The sequence below is a fragment of the Carlito syrichta genome, unplaced genomic scaffold (assembly GCF_000164805.1).
Source record: "Carlito syrichta isolate Samal-C Ts95f unplaced genomic scaffold, Tarsius_syrichta-2.0.1 Scaffold310961, whole genome shotgun sequence".
Lineage (NCBI taxonomy): Eukaryota > Metazoa > Chordata > Mammalia > Primates > Tarsiidae > Carlito > Carlito syrichta.
The window spans coordinates 282,829-301,287 of NW_007255057.1; the positions used below are offsets into that span (position 1 = coordinate 282,829).

At 38.6% G+C, this 18,459-nt stretch overlaps 2 protein-coding genes across 8 annotated transcripts in view; both read right to left on the reverse strand.

The window, feature by feature from the left end:
- The window catches only part of CUNH21orf59 (chromosome unknown C21orf59 homolog), an 8,805-nt gene extending 7,931 nt beyond the window's left edge, over positions 1 to 874 (reverse strand). For 2 of the 3 annotated variants that reach the window (XM_021717768.1, XM_008068456.2), the window contains exon 1: positions 511 to 866. In XM_021717768.1, coding sequence (XP_021573443.1) covers positions 511 to 649 — 139 coding nt within the window. In that variant the 5' untranslated portion in view covers positions 650 to 866. Of the gene's footprint in view, positions 1 to 510 lie in introns of all 3 variants that reach the window. The other variant, XM_021717769.1, reaches the window with a different exon arrangement.
- A 5,569-nt stretch (positions 875 to 6,443) lies between these two features.
- The window catches only part of SYNJ1 (synaptojanin 1), a 106,215-nt gene continuing 94,199 nt past the window's right edge, over positions 6,444 to 18,459 (reverse strand). For 2 of the 5 annotated variants that reach the window (XM_008068457.2, XM_021717766.1), the window contains 6 exons: positions 18,393 to 18,431; positions 18,188 to 18,249; positions 16,502 to 16,610; positions 16,030 to 16,247; positions 11,583 to 11,606; positions 6,444 to 9,448 (listed from right to left, as the gene is read on the reverse strand). In XM_008068457.2, coding sequence (XP_008066648.2) covers positions 11,586 to 11,606; positions 16,030 to 16,247; positions 16,502 to 16,610; positions 18,188 to 18,249; positions 18,393 to 18,431 — 449 coding nt within the window. In that variant the 3' untranslated portion in view covers positions 6,444 to 9,448; positions 11,583 to 11,585. The remainder of the gene's footprint in view (positions 9,449 to 11,582; positions 11,607 to 16,029; positions 16,248 to 16,501; positions 16,611 to 18,187; positions 18,250 to 18,392; positions 18,432 to 18,459) is intronic. The other 3 variants (XM_021717765.1, XM_021717763.1, XM_021717764.1) reach the window with 3 other exon arrangements.

Here is an 18,459-nt window from a genome sequence, read left to right on the forward strand (position 1 = left end):
CCGCGATAACCAGAGAAATGGGTTCGAGTTTCCAGGAATAGGAAAATGATCCCCAAGGCTTTCTCACAGTCGTCTCTTCCCTGAGGGGCCGTGCCAAAGCCAGGTGGCTCACCATCGAAAACTGCTTCCCTCCAAGTCTCGAAATAGGAAATTCACCTTCCAGAAGCCCACCCAATTCTCATCCTGCCCCTTGTGGGCACCACATCTACTTTTCAGCCAGGTCTTGGGCTCCCTCCTGGCGCCTCTTCCCTCTCGAGGCTGTTCCTTTCCACCTGCTTACTCACAGCACCTCAAATCTCGGCTCCGAGAGACCCTTGGGCGCCCGTGGCCTTAGCCGCTGCCCACCTTCGAGCCGGGGGCGCCAGGTCGGTCCTATCTTCGTCTCCCATTAACCTTGACGACCCATCCTCACCCCGGCTGCGGCAAATCTTTGCGAGTCCTTCCCAAGCCGGACCCCTCGCCCCAGCCTGCCCCTCTTCTTCCATCTCTCCCGGGCCCGCCGGGCCGCACCTGAGCAGAGGCGCTGCACCTTGAGCCGCCCGTTGTAGACCCGGGCCACCTGTACCGTGAGCTCCTCCAGCTCGGTGCTGCCCGGCGCCTGCAGCAGGAACTGGCTCTCGTCGCCCCGCTTCACGTGCAGGAGAACCATGACGGCCTCAAAGGCCCCGCCGAGGCGTTGGGGGCGGCGAGAAGTCCCGGGTTGTGCGGCCCAGTGGTCCGAAGTTAACCCGAGGAGCTAGCGGCGGAGGAACACTAACTGCCGTTTCGAGGCCGGAACCCGGGGCTAGAGCGCCCGCGGTACAGAGGGAAGGCGGCACTCGCTCCCGGAAGTGGCCGTTGCCAGGAGCAACAACTATACACAGAGTCAGAAGGGTCGCCAACTCAAGACCAGAACCCGAGGATGGGGAAGCTGGGGTGCGCGGAGGCGCAGCACTCCACTCCCGTACGCAGCTGCCACCGGGCCAGCAATCCACACAGTCTGAGAGCCGCGCCGGCGGATTCGCGGACTCCGCTCCCGGAAGTGGCTGTTGCCCGGCAACCCCCAAACACAGACCCAGACCCAGGAAGGAGGGCGGACCGCCCAATCGCCTCGCCTGTGGCCCGGGGCCCCACTCAGGGAGGTGGGTGGGCTGAAGTGGGGGGCTGCAAAGTCTGAAATGGGTGGGGCGATGGGTTCCACAGGCGCCGAGTTCTGCAGCGGTCTCTCCAGGCCACTCCAAATCCCAGCGTCGTTTCCGTCGCCAGCAGTCTCCACTTCCGGAAACGCCCCCTCGCTGCTTCCGGCCTGGAGGAGTTTTGCGGAGGCGAGCTGGAACTAAGTTGAGGCTGTTTCCCGCTGGTTTGGTTGTCAGGACCAAGGGACCAGAGTGAGTCCCCGTACGTCTTTGTACAGGCAATTAAGGGTTGGCATATCTAGGGTAACTCAAGCGACCTGCCAGAGCAACTCTCCCCAGAATCTCCAGCCAGACATCCGCCAACAAATTCTTTTTTTTTTTTTTTTTTTTGAGTTGGAGTCTCACTCTGTCGCTCAGGCTGGAGTGCAGTGGCACGCTCACAGCCACCGCAACCTCGACCTGCTGGGCTCAGGCGATCCTTCCGCCTCAGCCTTCCAAGTAGCTGAAACCACAGCCGCAGGCCACCACACCCGGCTAATTTTTTAATTTATTGTAGAGACGAGGTCTCGCCAGTTGCCAAGGCTGGTCTTGAACCCCCGAGTTCGCCTCGGCCTCCCAAAGTGCTGGGATTACAAGCTTGAGCCGCCGCTCCCAGTCCCAACAAATTCTTACTGAACGGCAATCGAGTTCGGGCGCTGTTTTTTCCAAGTGCTCTGGATCCAGCGTCACTGCTCTCATGGAGCTTATGTCTTAGTGTGACAAAGAGAAAACAAAAATAAATGGACAAGACAAATGCAAATGCAGGTGTAACGGGGTGATTGACTTCTTAGACTGGTGGTCAGGGAATGCCTTAAGGGGTGCGTAACAAGGTACTAGCAAAACAAGTTAGTGCAAGGGCTTGGAAGAGGGCAGTCCTGAATACAAATTGACTTGCATATTACATGTACCCTCTACTTCCTGTTCCTGAAACGTTGACCCTTAGGTATCTGTTAAAACTGCATCCCGGGGAGTGTGTGTTGTAGGGTGGATGATTATAGGCCCAGAAATGCCCAAAGCCAGTCCAAGTCTTCATATGAAGACTGATAAACTGATAGTGGGTAGAAGCAAGATGGAACTCAGGGAGAGGGAGAGATATGTCATCTCTAGTACTGTTGAGGCAGGGATCACTCAGCTCCTGGAACAGACAGTACTGGTCTGATCTGCAAATGCCTCTCTTCCCAGTGGGAGAAACGGGCTATGTTCTCTTAGCTCCTGTCTGTTGGCCATAAGGGCTGTTTCTCCTTAATCCAATTCCAAACTCAAGAAGCCAACTTCTTAAAATTTGGTTTATAGTGTAGCAGAACCACTTGTCCACAAATGTATGCATCACAGGGTCTCGATATAATTTTTAATAATATAATATTAATGGGAAGTATAGAAAACTGTTGCACAAAAAGACCCACGTACTGATTACTTAGCTTTGTTTAAATAAGTAGCTTATTAATACTACTACAGGTCAAGCCCTCGCGGTATCTTTAAATGTCAGCACTGATACTTGTAGTTATCTTATCTTTGTTCTGTTACTACATTCTTTTCAATGTTTTCTTAAGGTCCTTGTCTCCTACAGGTTATACCTGTGTAGCTTTTTCTTGGTGTGGTTTAGGCTATCATAAGCCTATTGTCTTACCACCAACAAGACCAAGATGACACCTGGTGTGTTCTTGTACATCTTAGCTAGTTTTCTTAGTATTTTAGGTACTGATGCCTTTCTAGGAAGAAGGGCATCTTATAACCCCACGTGTATCTGTTCAAGCAATCCATCAGTGATTTACTTCCTAGTCTGGATAACTTGAGTCATTCATGATGGCTGCTGGATATCAGGCAGCCAGGAGGAGAAAGAGCAAACTTTGTTCACTGACTTTGTTTTGCCTTTTTTTAAGTCCTAACACACAAGTGATACAGTTAAAGCCCCCACATGCCCCTCTCTAATCCTATTACCATTTTCCCTTTCTCCAGAGGTAAACTGCTATTCTGAGTTTGTCATTTCCATTACATGTTTTTGTACCATTCACACATATATGTATCCCTAAAGAAAATGTTGTTTGCATATTTTAAATTTTATATAAATGGTGTCTTACTATATTACTTTGTAACTTGCTTTATGGCTCCAAAATGAGATTTACTCACTGATATGTTGTTTTTACTTATTTTCACTGCTGTATACTCTTCCACGGTATGAACATGCCACTCCATTCCCTGTTGGCGTTTAGTTTATTTCTAGTTTTCACCACTATAAACATGCACCTCATGTGCCACATATATTAGTTTCTCTAGAAGTCAAATTTCTTCTTGATAGGGTATGCACTTTACCCAACATTGTCAAGTTACTCTGTAGAGTTTATGTGCCAATTTACTCTTTCACCAACAGTGCAAGAGTTCCCATTTCTCTGTATGTGTGTTAATCTTGATATGGCCAGACTTATTTTTCCAACATTAATAAACTAGCATTTTGATTTATACATCAGGTTTATTTTTCATGAGTTTAGCTATCATATGTCAGTCACCCTTGCTGTAATCTCTGGCCTTGCAGAACCCAGGATCTGGCTGTGGCTCATGGGAAAAGGATGAAAATTAAGCTACAGACTAGAGAAATATTTTCAAACCATATATGCAACAAAAGATGAGTAGAATCTAGCATATGTAAAGAGCACTCAAAATTCAACAGTAAAAAGACAAAAACAGAAAATGGGCAAAAGAACCGAAATAGACATTTCACTGAATAAGATATGAGATGGCAAATAAGCACTTGAAAGAATGTTCAACATCATTAGCTGCTAGGGAAATGCAAATGAAAACCGCAGTGAAATATCCATTCATAGAATGGCTACAATAAAAAAGTGACAGGCCAGGTGCAGTGGCTCATGCTTTTAATCCCAACATTTTGGGAGGCTGAGGAGGGATTGCTTGAGCCCAGGAGTTCGAGACCAGCCTGGGCAACGTAGTGAGACCTCGTCTCTATAAAACAACAACAAAATTGACTGGGGGTGGTGGCGGGCGCCTGTAGTCCCAGCTCTTGGGAGGCTGAGGCAGAAAGATCACCTGAGCCCGGGAGGTTGAGGCTATGGTGAGCTGTGATCACGTCACTGCACTCCAGCCTAGGTGACAGAGTGAGATCCCAACTCAAAAAAAAAAAAAATGAGTGCAAGGATGTGTAGAAACTGAATCCCTCCTGCACTGCAGATGGGAATGTAAAATGGTACATTTTTGGCAGTTTTTAAAATCAGTTTGGCAGTTTTAAAAAAATGGAAGCATGCCATTATTATATGACCAAGCAATTGCACTCCTGGGCATTTAGAAATAAAAATTCATAAACACAAACATGTTTATAGCATCTTTATTTGTGATAGCCTCCAATTGGAGACAACCCACATGCCCTTCAGTGAGTGAATGGTTAAATAAACTGTGGCATATCCACGCTATGGAATACTATTCAGCAATAAAAAGGAGAAATGATTGATACAGACAACCTACATGAATCTCCAGATAATTGTGCCAAGTGGAAAAAAGCCAGTTCCAAAAGGTTACATGCCATGTGATTCCATTTATACAACATTCTTGAAGTGACAAAATTACAGAAATGGAGAACAGATGAGTGGTTGTCAGAGGTTAAGGACAGGGGAAAGGGAAATGGGATGGAAGGGACATGGAAAAAGGGCACACAAGGGTCCTTGTGGTGGATGGAAATGACTAACGTCCTGGTTGTGCTATCATAGTGTAGTTTTGCAAGATGCTACTATATGGGAGACTGGGTACAGGGTACATCTGTTTTATTTCTTACAACTGTATATAAATTTAGCCCTTTGCACTCAGATGTGCCCTCTGAGGGGACATCATAAATCTAGCAGAGCACTAGGATGTCCCCTCTTAGGAGACATAGATTGTTGGTGATTACACAGGACAAACTTATGCCAGAGCAAATTTTTCAAAAATGTATGTTTCCTTGACATTTTCCATTCAAATTGCATAAAAAAGCAAATAAAGAGAGGGTATACTGAGATATGATCAATCAGTTGAGAAGTAGTTGTCAGGAATCACAAGTGTGTCCTACATTTTCTTCAAACAGACTGAACAATAAATTACATATTAAAGTAGGAGGAAAACAGGACTATGTTGTCTGCTCAAGTAGAAAGACACAAGGTAGAAGTCGTCAAATTACTATTGCACATGTATCAATGAACCACAAGGATATCAGTGACTTTCACGTTACCACACATTAGAAAAATTTAAGCTAAGTTGGACTCAGTGGTTCAGCCTGTAATCCTAGCACTTTGGGAGGCCAAGGTGTGTGGATTGCCTGAGCCCACGGGTTCAAGACCAGCCTGGGGAACTTGCTGAGACCTCATCTCTACAATAAATAAAAAATTAGCAGGGCATGGTAGTGCGCGCCTATAGTTCCCGCTCCTGGGAAGGCTAAGGCAGAAGGATCTCCGGAGGCTAGTAGGTCGTTGCTAGGTGGCTGTGAGTGTGCCACTACACTTCAGCCTGGGTGATGGAGTGAAACTCCAACTCAAAAAAAAAAAATTTAAGATATTAAATGTCCATGTGTCATAAATAAGTTCCTCAATGTCCTAAATTCCATTATAAGTCAAATATCATTACAATAAAATAACTGGTTCCAACACTATACTATTGAATATGAAGTGGTTAGTTTTCCACTATTTTGTAAAAAAGTGCAGAAGAGTTGCTGGTTGGTGATCCGCAAGATGTCTCTGAGAGCAAAGGGTTAGAATTATCTTAAAACAATTTTTAAAAACCTATTAACTTGTATCTGTAACCTCTTAATCAAGGTTAATGAACATAATTCAACTAAGAATCAAAGTTGTTGTTTTGGATGTTAATCATATAGGTCTGAAAAAAGGCAATACTCATAGAAATGATCAGCCTTGGGCTCTTAATTTGGGTCTTTTCAGCCAGTCCCGTTGTATCTGGCTATTTGTGTCCTACCTCCCCTCTCTTCCTCAGTTGTTTCTTCTGATGTGGGTCAGAAATTCATCATTCATGCTACTGGTATTATTTTCAAGCCAACACAATTTTGAATGAGAACTTCTCTTAAGGAATAAGGGCATTGGTTTTTCAATGATGATTAGTAATCTCAGAAAATCTTTCTTCTAACTTTTAGAGTAAGCACTATATGGAGAAATAAAATTGGTGGAAAAAAAGGCTTTATTTAAATACCTCATCTGGAAATAAGAGTTAACCTATTTTCCCCAAATGTTACTAAACTTGTATGTATAAAGTGCAAGAAAAATGACTGAAGTCTTCCCTTTTGATCAAAGAAGGCAGCATGGTAAAGACAGATATATTTATTTCATATAACAGCACATTTCACAGGATATGTACAGAATGTATACCACTGACTTTAATACCATACTTCTATAAAGTATATAGTTATAAATACTGTATGCCACATAAGCAATAAAATTCTTACATATAAACAACAATCTACTATAGAGAACAAAGAATTCACAAAGAGATCCTTAGTGCCTAACTTCAGCTCTGCTTTTAAAAGAACTGGTAAATATTTAATAATACACAGAATAATGGCTAGTTATTTGCAGCATACCTTTAACTTTCAAAACTTTGTGCATTTTCAGCAACTTGCCAAATATAATTTTCCTGATAAAGGCTGAGCTGCTGATGATATGTATATTTTAGACAGTAGTTTATATTCAACAAGAAACATTGCTCACAAAACTGCAATTTGCACTAGTGAAGTTCACTAACAATGAATTATTTTGTTAATGGAGAGCAAATACCATATACACTAGTCACATAGATGTTAAAGCCAGTTTCAACAAGTTAATTCACATTTGGAAGCATACTGCTTATAGTAATACTGCTGTTTAAAAGATACTACTGCTGAAATGATTAGAACCTTCAAAAAGCACAATATAAAACTCACAAGAGTTATTTCTAACAGCAAATCCTAGTTGTTAACAGAAAGGACTACGTCTATAAATATAGTATTTTGATAACATTTGCTCATGTAGAAAAGTACTTTTTTCGTAATAGATTTGCTTTATGTTGTTAAGTGCAATGCAGTTTCCTGTGCTTTTACATTTTACATATTTTTAGCCGTGAACTCTATTTTTTGATATTCTCCCAATGGCACATCTTTAAAGATTAAATGTGGACCCGGGAATTTAGGTGGACATATATAACCCTTCATATAAAAGGAAGATTAATGTAACTCCTAATGGGTAAAGATGATTTTAACTTAAAGTGAACAAAACTACTATTGCTCAAGGAGTTTTCTGATTGATTTACTTAATGATATCAAAATACTACATTCTGTAAAAATTCTGTGTACTTCATAAAATTAATCAAAGCAGGGTCATTTGCATATTGGCAGTGCGGGAGACAAAATCCACAGCTAATTTGAGGTATAGCCTCTGAAAACTTAAAGCAGCATCATGGATGTTATGGAGCTTCTTAAGGGGGGAGAGAACACATACCAAATATGGCTCCAGTTCAAAGCCTCTGAGGATAGCTGTTTTCCCTGCTAAAAGCAAAGTTCTAGAGCAAAAGCAGCAAAAAGAAAAGCGTTGGAAGGAAATGGGCAACACATACTTTAGTGTATGCAGAGAAGAGAGTACAAGCTTCCCACAGAACTTGGTGGTATGTACCTTCCCTGCATATAAGGCTACAGTGTTTTTTGAGAGGGCTAGAATATCCGTTCTCCTGACAGCGACCACAAAATATGTGGCTTCCGGCTTTAAGAACCTCCTCCCAGAGAAAAGCATATGGAAGTGTTGGAGTGGAAAGTAAAGTAATAAGGTTACTTTGTGTTAGAAGGGGCTGGGTGTGGAATGGTAGAAAATTCTGGTTCCGTAGTGAGATTTTTCTAGTTTTGGAAACAAAATGGAAATGTCCAAGCTACATTTGCAGCCATCTTTTGGTAATGAGATATTGAAAAAAGGACTTAATTAAAACTTTAAGGTCAAATGTGGTCCGACTTGTATCCTAGAATTTAAATGAGTTTTATAAATATGTGTGTGTAGCATGTATATGTATACATACATATACACCTTTTCTTTTTTTTTTTTTAAGCAAGGCCTTTCAAAACTTTGTTTCTTTATAACCTTGGCAGCTCTTTGGTAAATACTCATAGATACCAATTGTTAAACTTATAAAAGGGCTGGCGGAAAGGTCAGCTGAAAGTTGTGTGGGCTTTCTGAGATTCTTCAAAGACACAAAAAATTTTCTGAAGGACTATTTGCTAAAGTCGTTTTAAGCACTTTTTATGACTACTACTGTCTCTTGTTCATCCAAAGAGAAACACATCAAAACTCCAGTTAATAATGAGAATGTTTTTCCTTATTTCCAATATACACATATTCCAACTTTGTACACATCAAATAGTGGCATTTTGTGACGATATCAGTGCGCTTAACAATTACTTATTGCACATAACAAATAACTAATGCCCAACTCTTTTGGCTGTCCCCTGCCAAAACTAAAAAAGTGACTGTTTTCTATCATGTATAATGTCATCTTTCTGTAAAGTCTAACGTGGGTGATGCCTTAGATGCTGAGGTCGTGAAAGGATCTACTGGAGGACTGGTGCTGGGTGGGAGCAAAGGGACAGGAGGTGGAGGTGGTCTTCTTGATGGTAACACACAGAAAGAAACATTTGTACCCTTATTCCAGTCATCATCCAATGTCAGGCTGGAGCTAGAAAACGAACTTGGTTGATTACCCAGTAAGTCTGGACAAGTTGACTTAGACTTCCCTTTCACACCAAAGTCCTCTTCTTCCTCGAAGGTTACCCATCCTTTTGGGTTGCTAATTTTTACTGTAGACTGGCCCTGCAGATCAAAACTGTCCTTAAAGCCATCAAGTGAGGATGGAGGCTTGCTTTTGTTATGACCCAGAGGAGGAAAAGGATTGATAGTAACAGGCTCTTCTGTGGAGAACCATGAAGTTGCCTCTGATTCTTGAGACTCGGCTCTAAATGGGTTTCCAGGAGCAATAGTCCTGTCGCTGAAAGGATTTGTGCTGGTCAAGCCAGTAACAAACGGGTTTGGAGAACTTCGCATATTCTCCTGGGATTTACTCCGAGCTGGAATTGGAGGCATTGTTGGCATGCAACTTACAGAACTCAAAGTATTAACATTACTCTGTGTTGCAGAAGGCAACTGAATTAACCTCTTTGGGTTTGGGGTTAGAACTGGTGACGTCTGAACAGATAGCTGAGCCTTTGATACAGCAAGCAGATTAAATGACAGATCTTCAAATGGGTCACTCTTTAGTGGTGATTCTAGTTTGATACTGGAGACTCCATTTGTTTTTACCTGGAAAAGAAAGAGAACACTGAAAAATCAGTTTATATTTACTCTTAATATCCCCTATTCTTCCTGTCTCAATTATTCTTCCTTTTTTTAATGCAAGTATATGAATCTATAAACTAAAAAAGCTTTGTGTGGCTTGTTACTCTGGTGGTTTAGGCATGATGAAACAGCTAAAATCTTATTTTAAAAAAACTCCTTACTAAATAAAATACTTTTATTAAATCAATTTTTTAAATACCAAAGAAGTTAGACAGAACTTATTTCATTCGTGTAAGTTTTGAAATGATAAGGAGAATTATACAGAATTAACAAATTTGTTCATGCCCAGTTCTACCAAATTTTAACATGAACTTAAGAAAGCCATAATTAGAACTTATGCAAAATCTATATAAATAAACTTCCAACACCCATCTATGATGATGTGGTTTCACTGTTCTTTTAAACATATTTTCATTTAAAATTAATGTTACTATGGAAATTCAACTTTATAGATACCAATTAATTTCATTAGAATATTTATATTCATAAGCTGAAGACTACATCTTTCCCTTTTCTATTTGGAAAAATGAATTTCTAGAGTTATTTGTCTTTTAATCTAAGTTCTCCTTCATAGAATAAAGTCTATGAATAATGTGACAACTTTCCTTATTTGACCTTTCTCATCTTATAAAAATATTCCAAAATAGATATGCTATTAATGAACAAATGCAATGACTGTTTAAGACCAAAGGAAAATGATCCCATTTTCTGTTTGATTTATTCTAAAATCACAATGAAGCTGTGCCCAGTCCTTTCTATGTGATAGAGCTGGTTATGAATTGTCATCAGTAGGAAGAGTGCTCAGAATTACTTCATGGCTGTCAAAAGTTTGTGCTCTGGCCCTACATCCCTGGGTCTCTAATTCACAAAGAAGCTGGCTGGAATAAACCATGGTCATGGAACCAAGCGAAGTCAGCTGATCAGATGGGAAAAGAATTGTGATCCTGGCTTGATGAGCATGTAAATATAAATAAATACTATTTATTTTTAAGTAAATAACTTTTCAGTATCCATTTTATTCAATTATCCTAAAATATACTTTATGATTAAACACGTACATTTTTCTTCAAACTTAATATAATAAATTTGTACAAAATTAAAGAGTAAACATGTCAGACTTTAAACTGTAATCTAAATGTATTAAAGGTAAGCAGACCTATAAATGAAAATACACTTAAGAGGAAAATTTATATATTATAAAATGAAAATTAACTCTGTATTACCAATAATCTCTGAATTATTTATGATTAAAATAAAATGAAAGTATTTTATTGTGTCTGAGGCCAAATTCTCCTATGGCAGTTAGAACAGTCCACAATGTAGACATTGCAGGAAAAGAGAATTTTATCTTCTGCCTAGCTTAGAATAGTAGGCACCTGACACATAAATGCTATATATTTAAATATCTGTATTTTCATACATTAGAAAATTATTTATTTCAAAATCAGTTAATATAACAGAAGCGGGGTCATTTTTCCTAATCAGACTTGAAATTACAATGAGAGCCACATCACCATTCATTCATTATATTAGAATTAATTTGTAATCTAAGCAGGTTTTGTATGGATAACATAAAATTGGTGTTATTTTCACAGAGAAAGGTGTTGGAAGGACCTTTAATCTTTTTATGATGTTAACTTTCATCTTTCTAAACAATCAACTTTTCCTTACCAAGAAGAATCTTGCTACTAAACCTACCTGAACAACTTCTCCAAATATTTTTCTTCTAAAAAAATATTAATTTTGTGTTTATGTAATTATGATGCTGTTAAAACCAAGGACAAATATGGTTTTGCCAAATAGGCTTCAATATGCTTAAATCTTACTTAAAGTTACCACTTTTTAGTTATGTTAATTTTCATTAAAAGTGAAGCAAAATATGACAAAGCATTAGCAAGAACAACTAAAATGGTTTCTAAAAATCCAAAATACTAAGAAAAAGAAAAAGCAGGTTTTATGGTATGATAATAGAATTTATTAATGTGAACAGGTGGTTTTTAAAATGGATGAAACTTTAGATGTATGGAGCAAAAATCCATATATCTAATGTGCTAAGACAGATGAAAAGCACATGTAAGATTGATAAATAGTTAGATACCTGTTACCCTGATGGTTGCTCCGGCTTTGAGAAGGGAAAACACAGACATCAAAGGAAAGAATTAGGAGGATAATCCAAGATCAACTAGCAACCCTAAGAATTCAGTCAACAAAATACTTTTATTTCTGTTACATACAGAATCCAAGAGCAGCAATATTTGCAGGTTGTAAAATAAGTTCAAAAGACAATTCTAATTCCTTTTGTAATCTCATTGAATTGAGATCCAAACTTTAGTTTTGTATAAGGTTGACTACTAACCAGTTAGTTATTCCAAAAAGGTTTTGGAACTCTAAAATATTTTAAGCAGGCTGTCATGAGATGAATGTTTGTGTGACACGTCCACTCCCAAATTCATGTTGATGTCCTAAGCCCCTATGTAATAGTATTTGGAGGTGGGACTATTGGGAGGTAACTAGGGTAGATGAGGTCATGAAGGTGGGGCCTTCATGATGGGATAGCAACCTTTAAGAAGAGAAACCAGAGAGCTTGTACAAGGGTGTGTGGATGCTCTCTATTCTAGGCACCACACACACTTAGGTCATGAGAGCACATGGTGAGAAGGTGGTTGTCCACAAGCCAGGAAGAAAGCCTCACCAGAACCCAACCAGGCTGACACCCTGATCTTGGACCTCCAACCTCCGGAACTGTGAGAAAATAGTAAACTTCTGTTGTTTAAGCCACTCAGTGTATGATATTTTATATGGCAGCCCAAGAAGACTAAGGCACAGCCTTAGGATAGTCTATGGATATCATTATTAGAAAAATGTATAAAACGGCAACACTCTACAAAAGTACTACACCATTGAAAATTAGTATTCATTTTAACAAAATGGTCAGGATCTAGGGTTGTTCTATTTTACTCCAATTTTCTGAAGTATGATACTATTATTAATTCACCTCATAATTTATTAGTTGGAAGGTACAATAAGAAACTGGATCTTACCTTCGTTGATTACCTAAAGCTCATCTTATTTTTAAATAGCAAAACTAATGTTCATAGTTTAGAGAGACACCATCCTTAAATTTATGGAGTATTTTAGAATTTCTTGCCTACTAAACATAAAACTCTTGAATTTAAGTTAACACTGTCTTGATGATCTTCAGGTTACATGCACTGGAGAGTAAAGCAGGAACAGGCTCCTGTTAAGATGAACAGGATTTTGTGCCTTCCATTAAATGGATCTAGAATGCTGAGATTTTCTACCTGGTCTCACATCAATAGTAAAGCAGTGAGTTTTGTTACTTAACTTCTTGTTGGATTTCCTTACTTCTGGCTCTCAGTTGATAAAAAGTTACATGGATGTTGGCAGTCAACGATAACTGGGCATTTTAATACTTCCTAAGGGATATATGACATGTTACATAGTCATTTAAGTTAAAAGATTCTTCTCTGGTCAGGTGTGATGGTTAACACCTGTAATCTCAGCACTTTGGGAGGCCAAGGTGGGAAGACTGCTTGAGCCCGGGAGTTCAAGACCAGCCTGGGCAACATAGTGAGACCTTGTTTCTATTTTTAAATATTAAAAATAAAAAAATTCATTTCTATGTAGAATTATAAAGTCAATGAACACTTAAATAATAAAAAGGAAAACTGAGTCATGTATGTTTTAATTGTTCAGATAACTTGTAGATTCTGGGCAGGATAAATAAAGATTTGAAAACAATTACTTTATGTTCAGTTCTAAAACTATTTCATGTCATTACTAAAATATCAAATTCGTAATATTTAAAAAACTCACCCTTATCCGATTTGAAAATCTTACATTTTACAAATTATAGCTAATTTAGAGAATTTTAAAAATTTTTATTATTTTCTGAATCCTCACTATTCATACAGTTCAAAATTCAAAAGGTAAAAAGACTCCTTCTCACCTCTCTCCTTGCCCCCAGCATTGTGCATTCCCTAGAGGAAACTGATGCTTCACAATGACAGTCTACATGTAAATAGGACCCCCCCACCCTCCAAAAAAGAAGTGTGTCTGGGTATATAATGTTCAGAGGAGTTTGATATCTATGTCTGAGACAAAAAGAAATTTTAGAATTTAAAGCAAACACCTTTGACTTTTTGATGAACTACCACAAGATTCAAGAATGCAAAGCACCAGGCTACACACAAAGCATGTGGCATCAGCCACCAAATCACCATACTCAGTTCAATGAAAAACAAAAACCAAAACAATGGAAAATTATCTCAGAAAGTGATGTTTGGCAGTGACTGTCATATTCACACTGTAGTACTGTATGTCATAACAGGATTTTACAATGATGATGTCAACCTTACTTGATAGTTCACTCTTAAGTTTTTCAGAGTACTGTATCTTTCATATTGGCCTAAGGAGATTTAAACCATTATAGAGTTCTAGGAATTATGGTGTACTTCTATTATAAAATGGATGCCCTAAAACAGTAATAGGAAGCTCAAAGTGGCTAGTTTATAAGTTTTTTGCCCTCCAGTTACATTTTAAAAAATACAATAGGGCAGCGGGCACTCTTGCTGTTGTCCTGCCCATTGTGTCCTTCACAATGTATCTTTCCTTCAATAAATCTACCTTTCTTAATTCATTAAAAAAATAATAGTACATATTACAAGAAAATGAGATGAAAAATTTATGACTCACTAAAAGTAGACTGGCAGAGAGAAAATACTAGTGGACATTTATCCTTTAAAAGGTTCTTTTTATCATTATTAAATATCTTTAGCATCCACAGTTTTCTGAACTTAAAAAAATGTAGAATGCTTTTTGGTATTTATCACCTTAAGAGAACATTTATTTTTCTCTATTATATATCCTTTAGCTTTTACAAATGTGATTAATAATCTAATGAGTGCTAACAATTGCTAACAATATTCAGATTGTATAAGTCATATATTTACTTTAGTATCTTTTTTCACAATGTGGAAACATAAACTGTTAACTTCTGCCAACTAGCCAGACATACTCATATATCTATAAAATTCAATGTAAACTATAACTTATAAATATGGTTAAGGAACATTATCAATATGTAATTTTTCTGTATTTTACTTCTTTCCAAAGTTTAAAAGCAGACTTTTAAAACTTCACACATTTCTTTGGCCTTGATGGCATTTTCAAGTTAATACTTTATATATAGCTAGACAACAAAAAATGTACTTATTAAATATAAATTTCATTTTAGCAATTTTACTGAAATGTATATAACAAACTAAGTAAAGCAGCATCCAAATAAAAATAAAACAATTTAACTTACATAACTATTCCTGTTTAAAATAATTTTGTATATATTAACCAGAAGTCTTTCTGATGTGAGATGAGAGCTTCTGTGATTATATGATTGCAACACATCAAGGCAATATGACTTTGTTTTCTATGAAACATGAATGAAATGACTTATTATTTTGATGGTGTTTTTTTTTTTACAGATCCAAATCAAATTTTATTTTTACTTATTTTATTTTATTTTTTGAGTTGGAATCTCACTCTGTCGCCCAGACTGGAGTGCAGTGGCGATGGTTTTTACTTTGGTGAATGGATCCTACTACTGCAAGTCCAAACCATCTAAACTGATTCAATAACAACTGCAACTGTTTGAAATACCTAAGGAAACCCAGTGCTGCCTCCAACACACTAAAGAACTACTGCTTGCATTAAGAGTAACTAAAGGATTATTCTGTGTACTGGAAATTAATCATCATGTCGGTAGTCCAAGGACTGATCTGATCTGCCTCTCTTTCCAGGAAGTAAAAGCAAAAACTAATTTATTACTGTGAGCAATAAGAAAAATAAATTATTGTTGTTCATTCTAATTTCTTAACTATCCAAAGTCAATTATGATAAAAAAAAATCGTAAGCTTTTAACATTAACATGAAAAAATGACTGGGAGTCACTTGGAAACACCCTAAAGAACCCTGGCCTAGGATCACTTTCTGAGAATCTTTGATGTAAGCAAAAGTTTTTAAAAGGCCCTGCTGGGCATGGTTGCTCACGTGTGTAATTCCAGCTACTAGGGAGGCTAAGGAGGGAGGACTGCTTGAAAACAGGAGGTTGAGACCAGCCTAGGCAACATAGTAAGACCCTGTCTGTAAAAAAAAAATTTTTTTTTAATTAGCCAGGTGTGGTGGTATGTGTCTGCAGTCCCCACTACTCAGGAGATTAAGGTGGGAGAGTTTCTTGAGCCCAGGAGTTCAAGGCTGCAGTGAGGAGCTAGGATCCTACTACTGCACTCCAGCCTGGTCAACAAATTGAGATCCTGTATCTAAAAACAAACAAACAAACAAAACAAAAATCCCTCAAACAGCCAAAGCATGCATTTGTTATGTGACTAGTTTGAGATGTCCTATCTTAAGATGCTATCAATACCAAAAGAAAATTAAAGCTCATATTTATTTATAATAGCTAATAATCAAAATAAGTATGTTCAAAGACTATACATCAAAGATAATATTCTGGGTAATGGGAGACTTACTTGCAGTTGTGACGAAGCTTCAGAAGGCAAGCTATGGGATGACCTACTACGAGGTGGTGGTTGTGGTGGGGTTTCCAAATTTGGGTGAGGGCCAGACGGAGGTATAGGTGCCACCATAGGGACAAGAGGCTCCTGCAACCTCGGAGCAGGCGGGGCCACGGAGGGCTGCAGAGGAGAAGTAGACTGAGGCTTCAGTGGCTCAGGAAGAAAAGCTGAACCTAAAAAGCAATGGTTGTCACATTAGGTGTATTCTAGAAAACCACGGTTTCTTCCTCCCTTAGTAAAATGTTAGGAGAGCATTCTGGTTGTTGCTTTTTTTCCCCAACAAGTAGCTTCAATTCTTGTGGTAGAAGGAAAGGACATCCCTATTTGAGTATGTTGTAGAGGGTGGGAAACAACAGAAGGGAAAAGGAAAAGTGAAAAAAAAAAATGTAGAACAAAAGTGGTACGACATTTCTAATACAGTGTCTACCTTTCGATGCTTCTGGTAGTTTGCTTTGGCTTTCAGGAGTCAGTCTTCCGGCAGATGCCCGAGCATGGCTCTGTGGGGCACTGATAACTCCAGCACGGGGTGGAATCGTCTGAAGATGGGAAATGTGAGACTTGAGACATTTATTAATCTTCAACAGATAAGATTTTCTGAAAATATTTGCTTTTGCATCTCATTTGCTCTCCTCTCTGGTATTATTCCCCATCTTGTCATTTTAATTGCCCTCTATTTGTAGTCATACTGTGATAAATTGTATAAAATTTTCCTTTTTATTTTTGACTGTTCACTATGTGCCAGGTACTATGTTAATTAAGCACTTTAATAGGTATTTTCATTTCATCTTCAAAATAAACCTCAGAGGTAAGTATTATTTTTATCGTCCCTATTTAAAAAAAAACACAACTTATCCAAGGCCACACAGTTAGAAAACAGAGCCAGGATCCAAACTCAGGCCTGACTAGCTGTTGGACTGGGGTTTTTAACTATGTGCAATGTTGCCTCCATGGAAAACGATGATTTTTTTATTTTAAAGATGTGGGGTACAAATCAGGGTTAGGTATATAAATGTTCATTATACAGGCACCCTTGTTGATGAGGTGTGCCCCCCCTCCCCAGGCAGATTCCCACTACTGCCAATCCCGCCTCCCTGACTAGGATGATTTTAAAGTCCATAAGGAGATGGAGAGATATATGCCTGAACAACTAGAAGACTTCAGAAAAAACACACCTTGAAATTTTTTTGCTTTGCTTTTCTTCTTTTTTCTTAGAGACAGGGTCTTGCTATGTTGCCTGGGCTGGACTCAAACTCCTGACTCTGGGGAGTGATTTCTTCCACTTCAGCCTCCAGAGTACCCAGGACTCCAAGTATGCCACCATGCCCAGTTAGAATTTTTTTTTTAAACACAGAAGTGAACATTTGTATACCTAATCCTGAATTGTACCCCACATCTTTAAAATAAAGGGAAAAAAACCATAGGATTAAAAAAAACAAAAACCACAGAAGTAAAACTCTTGAAAGACTAACTCAATTTTCCCAATTAAATACACCGCAGTGGCAATTTTCAAAAAAACTAGAAAGTGACCTTCCAAACGATGCAACAATCCCTCTTCTGGGAATATACCCAGAGGAACTGAAATCATTTTACAGAAAAGATACTTGCACATGCATGTTTATTGCAGCACTATTAGTAAAAACTTGTAACCACCCTGCTGCCCATCAAAAGTGAACTAGATAAAGAGAATGTGGCACATATACATGATGGAGTATTACACAGACATAAAGAAGGACAAAATTATGGACTTTGCAGCAACTTAGATGGATTTAGAGTCCATCATACTCAGTGATCTTTCACAGAAACAAAGAACTGAATACCACATGTTCTCACTCATAAGTAGGTTCTGAACATTTAAGAAGAGGGATCGGCATTAGCAGGACACTGGAGGGGGTACGCGGGTGGAAGACATACACCATCACTAAAGGTACCTGATCCTAAACCAAGGGAAGTGAGGACCAGTAGGAGGCTCAAACTTCACCTGCATGTCAACCATTTATGAACCTAATGCTGATGTGTACCCCATATCTTTAAAAACAAAAACAAAAAACACCGCAAGAGGCAAATTGGGACATAGAACTGAGACCCCTTGGCTCCCAGGCTAGGTTTTACCTACCGGTCTGGTTGTACTGGGTCCTGGGCCTGGAATTCCTGCTTGAGGTGAAGGCTGATTGCGTCCTAGAACAAAGACATCATACCATATATTTAAGTTAAAAAAAAAAAGTTTAAAAAAAAAATCAATAAACCATGTGCTTATATTCCAAGTGTCTATTTCATGGTCCAGTTTTAAAAGGTAAGTAGCTACATACAAGTGTTTTTACCTATATTATCTTTCCGTGTTGTTCCAGGGCTTTTGGGTGCTTTGAAACAGGAAGGGAAAAAAATTAG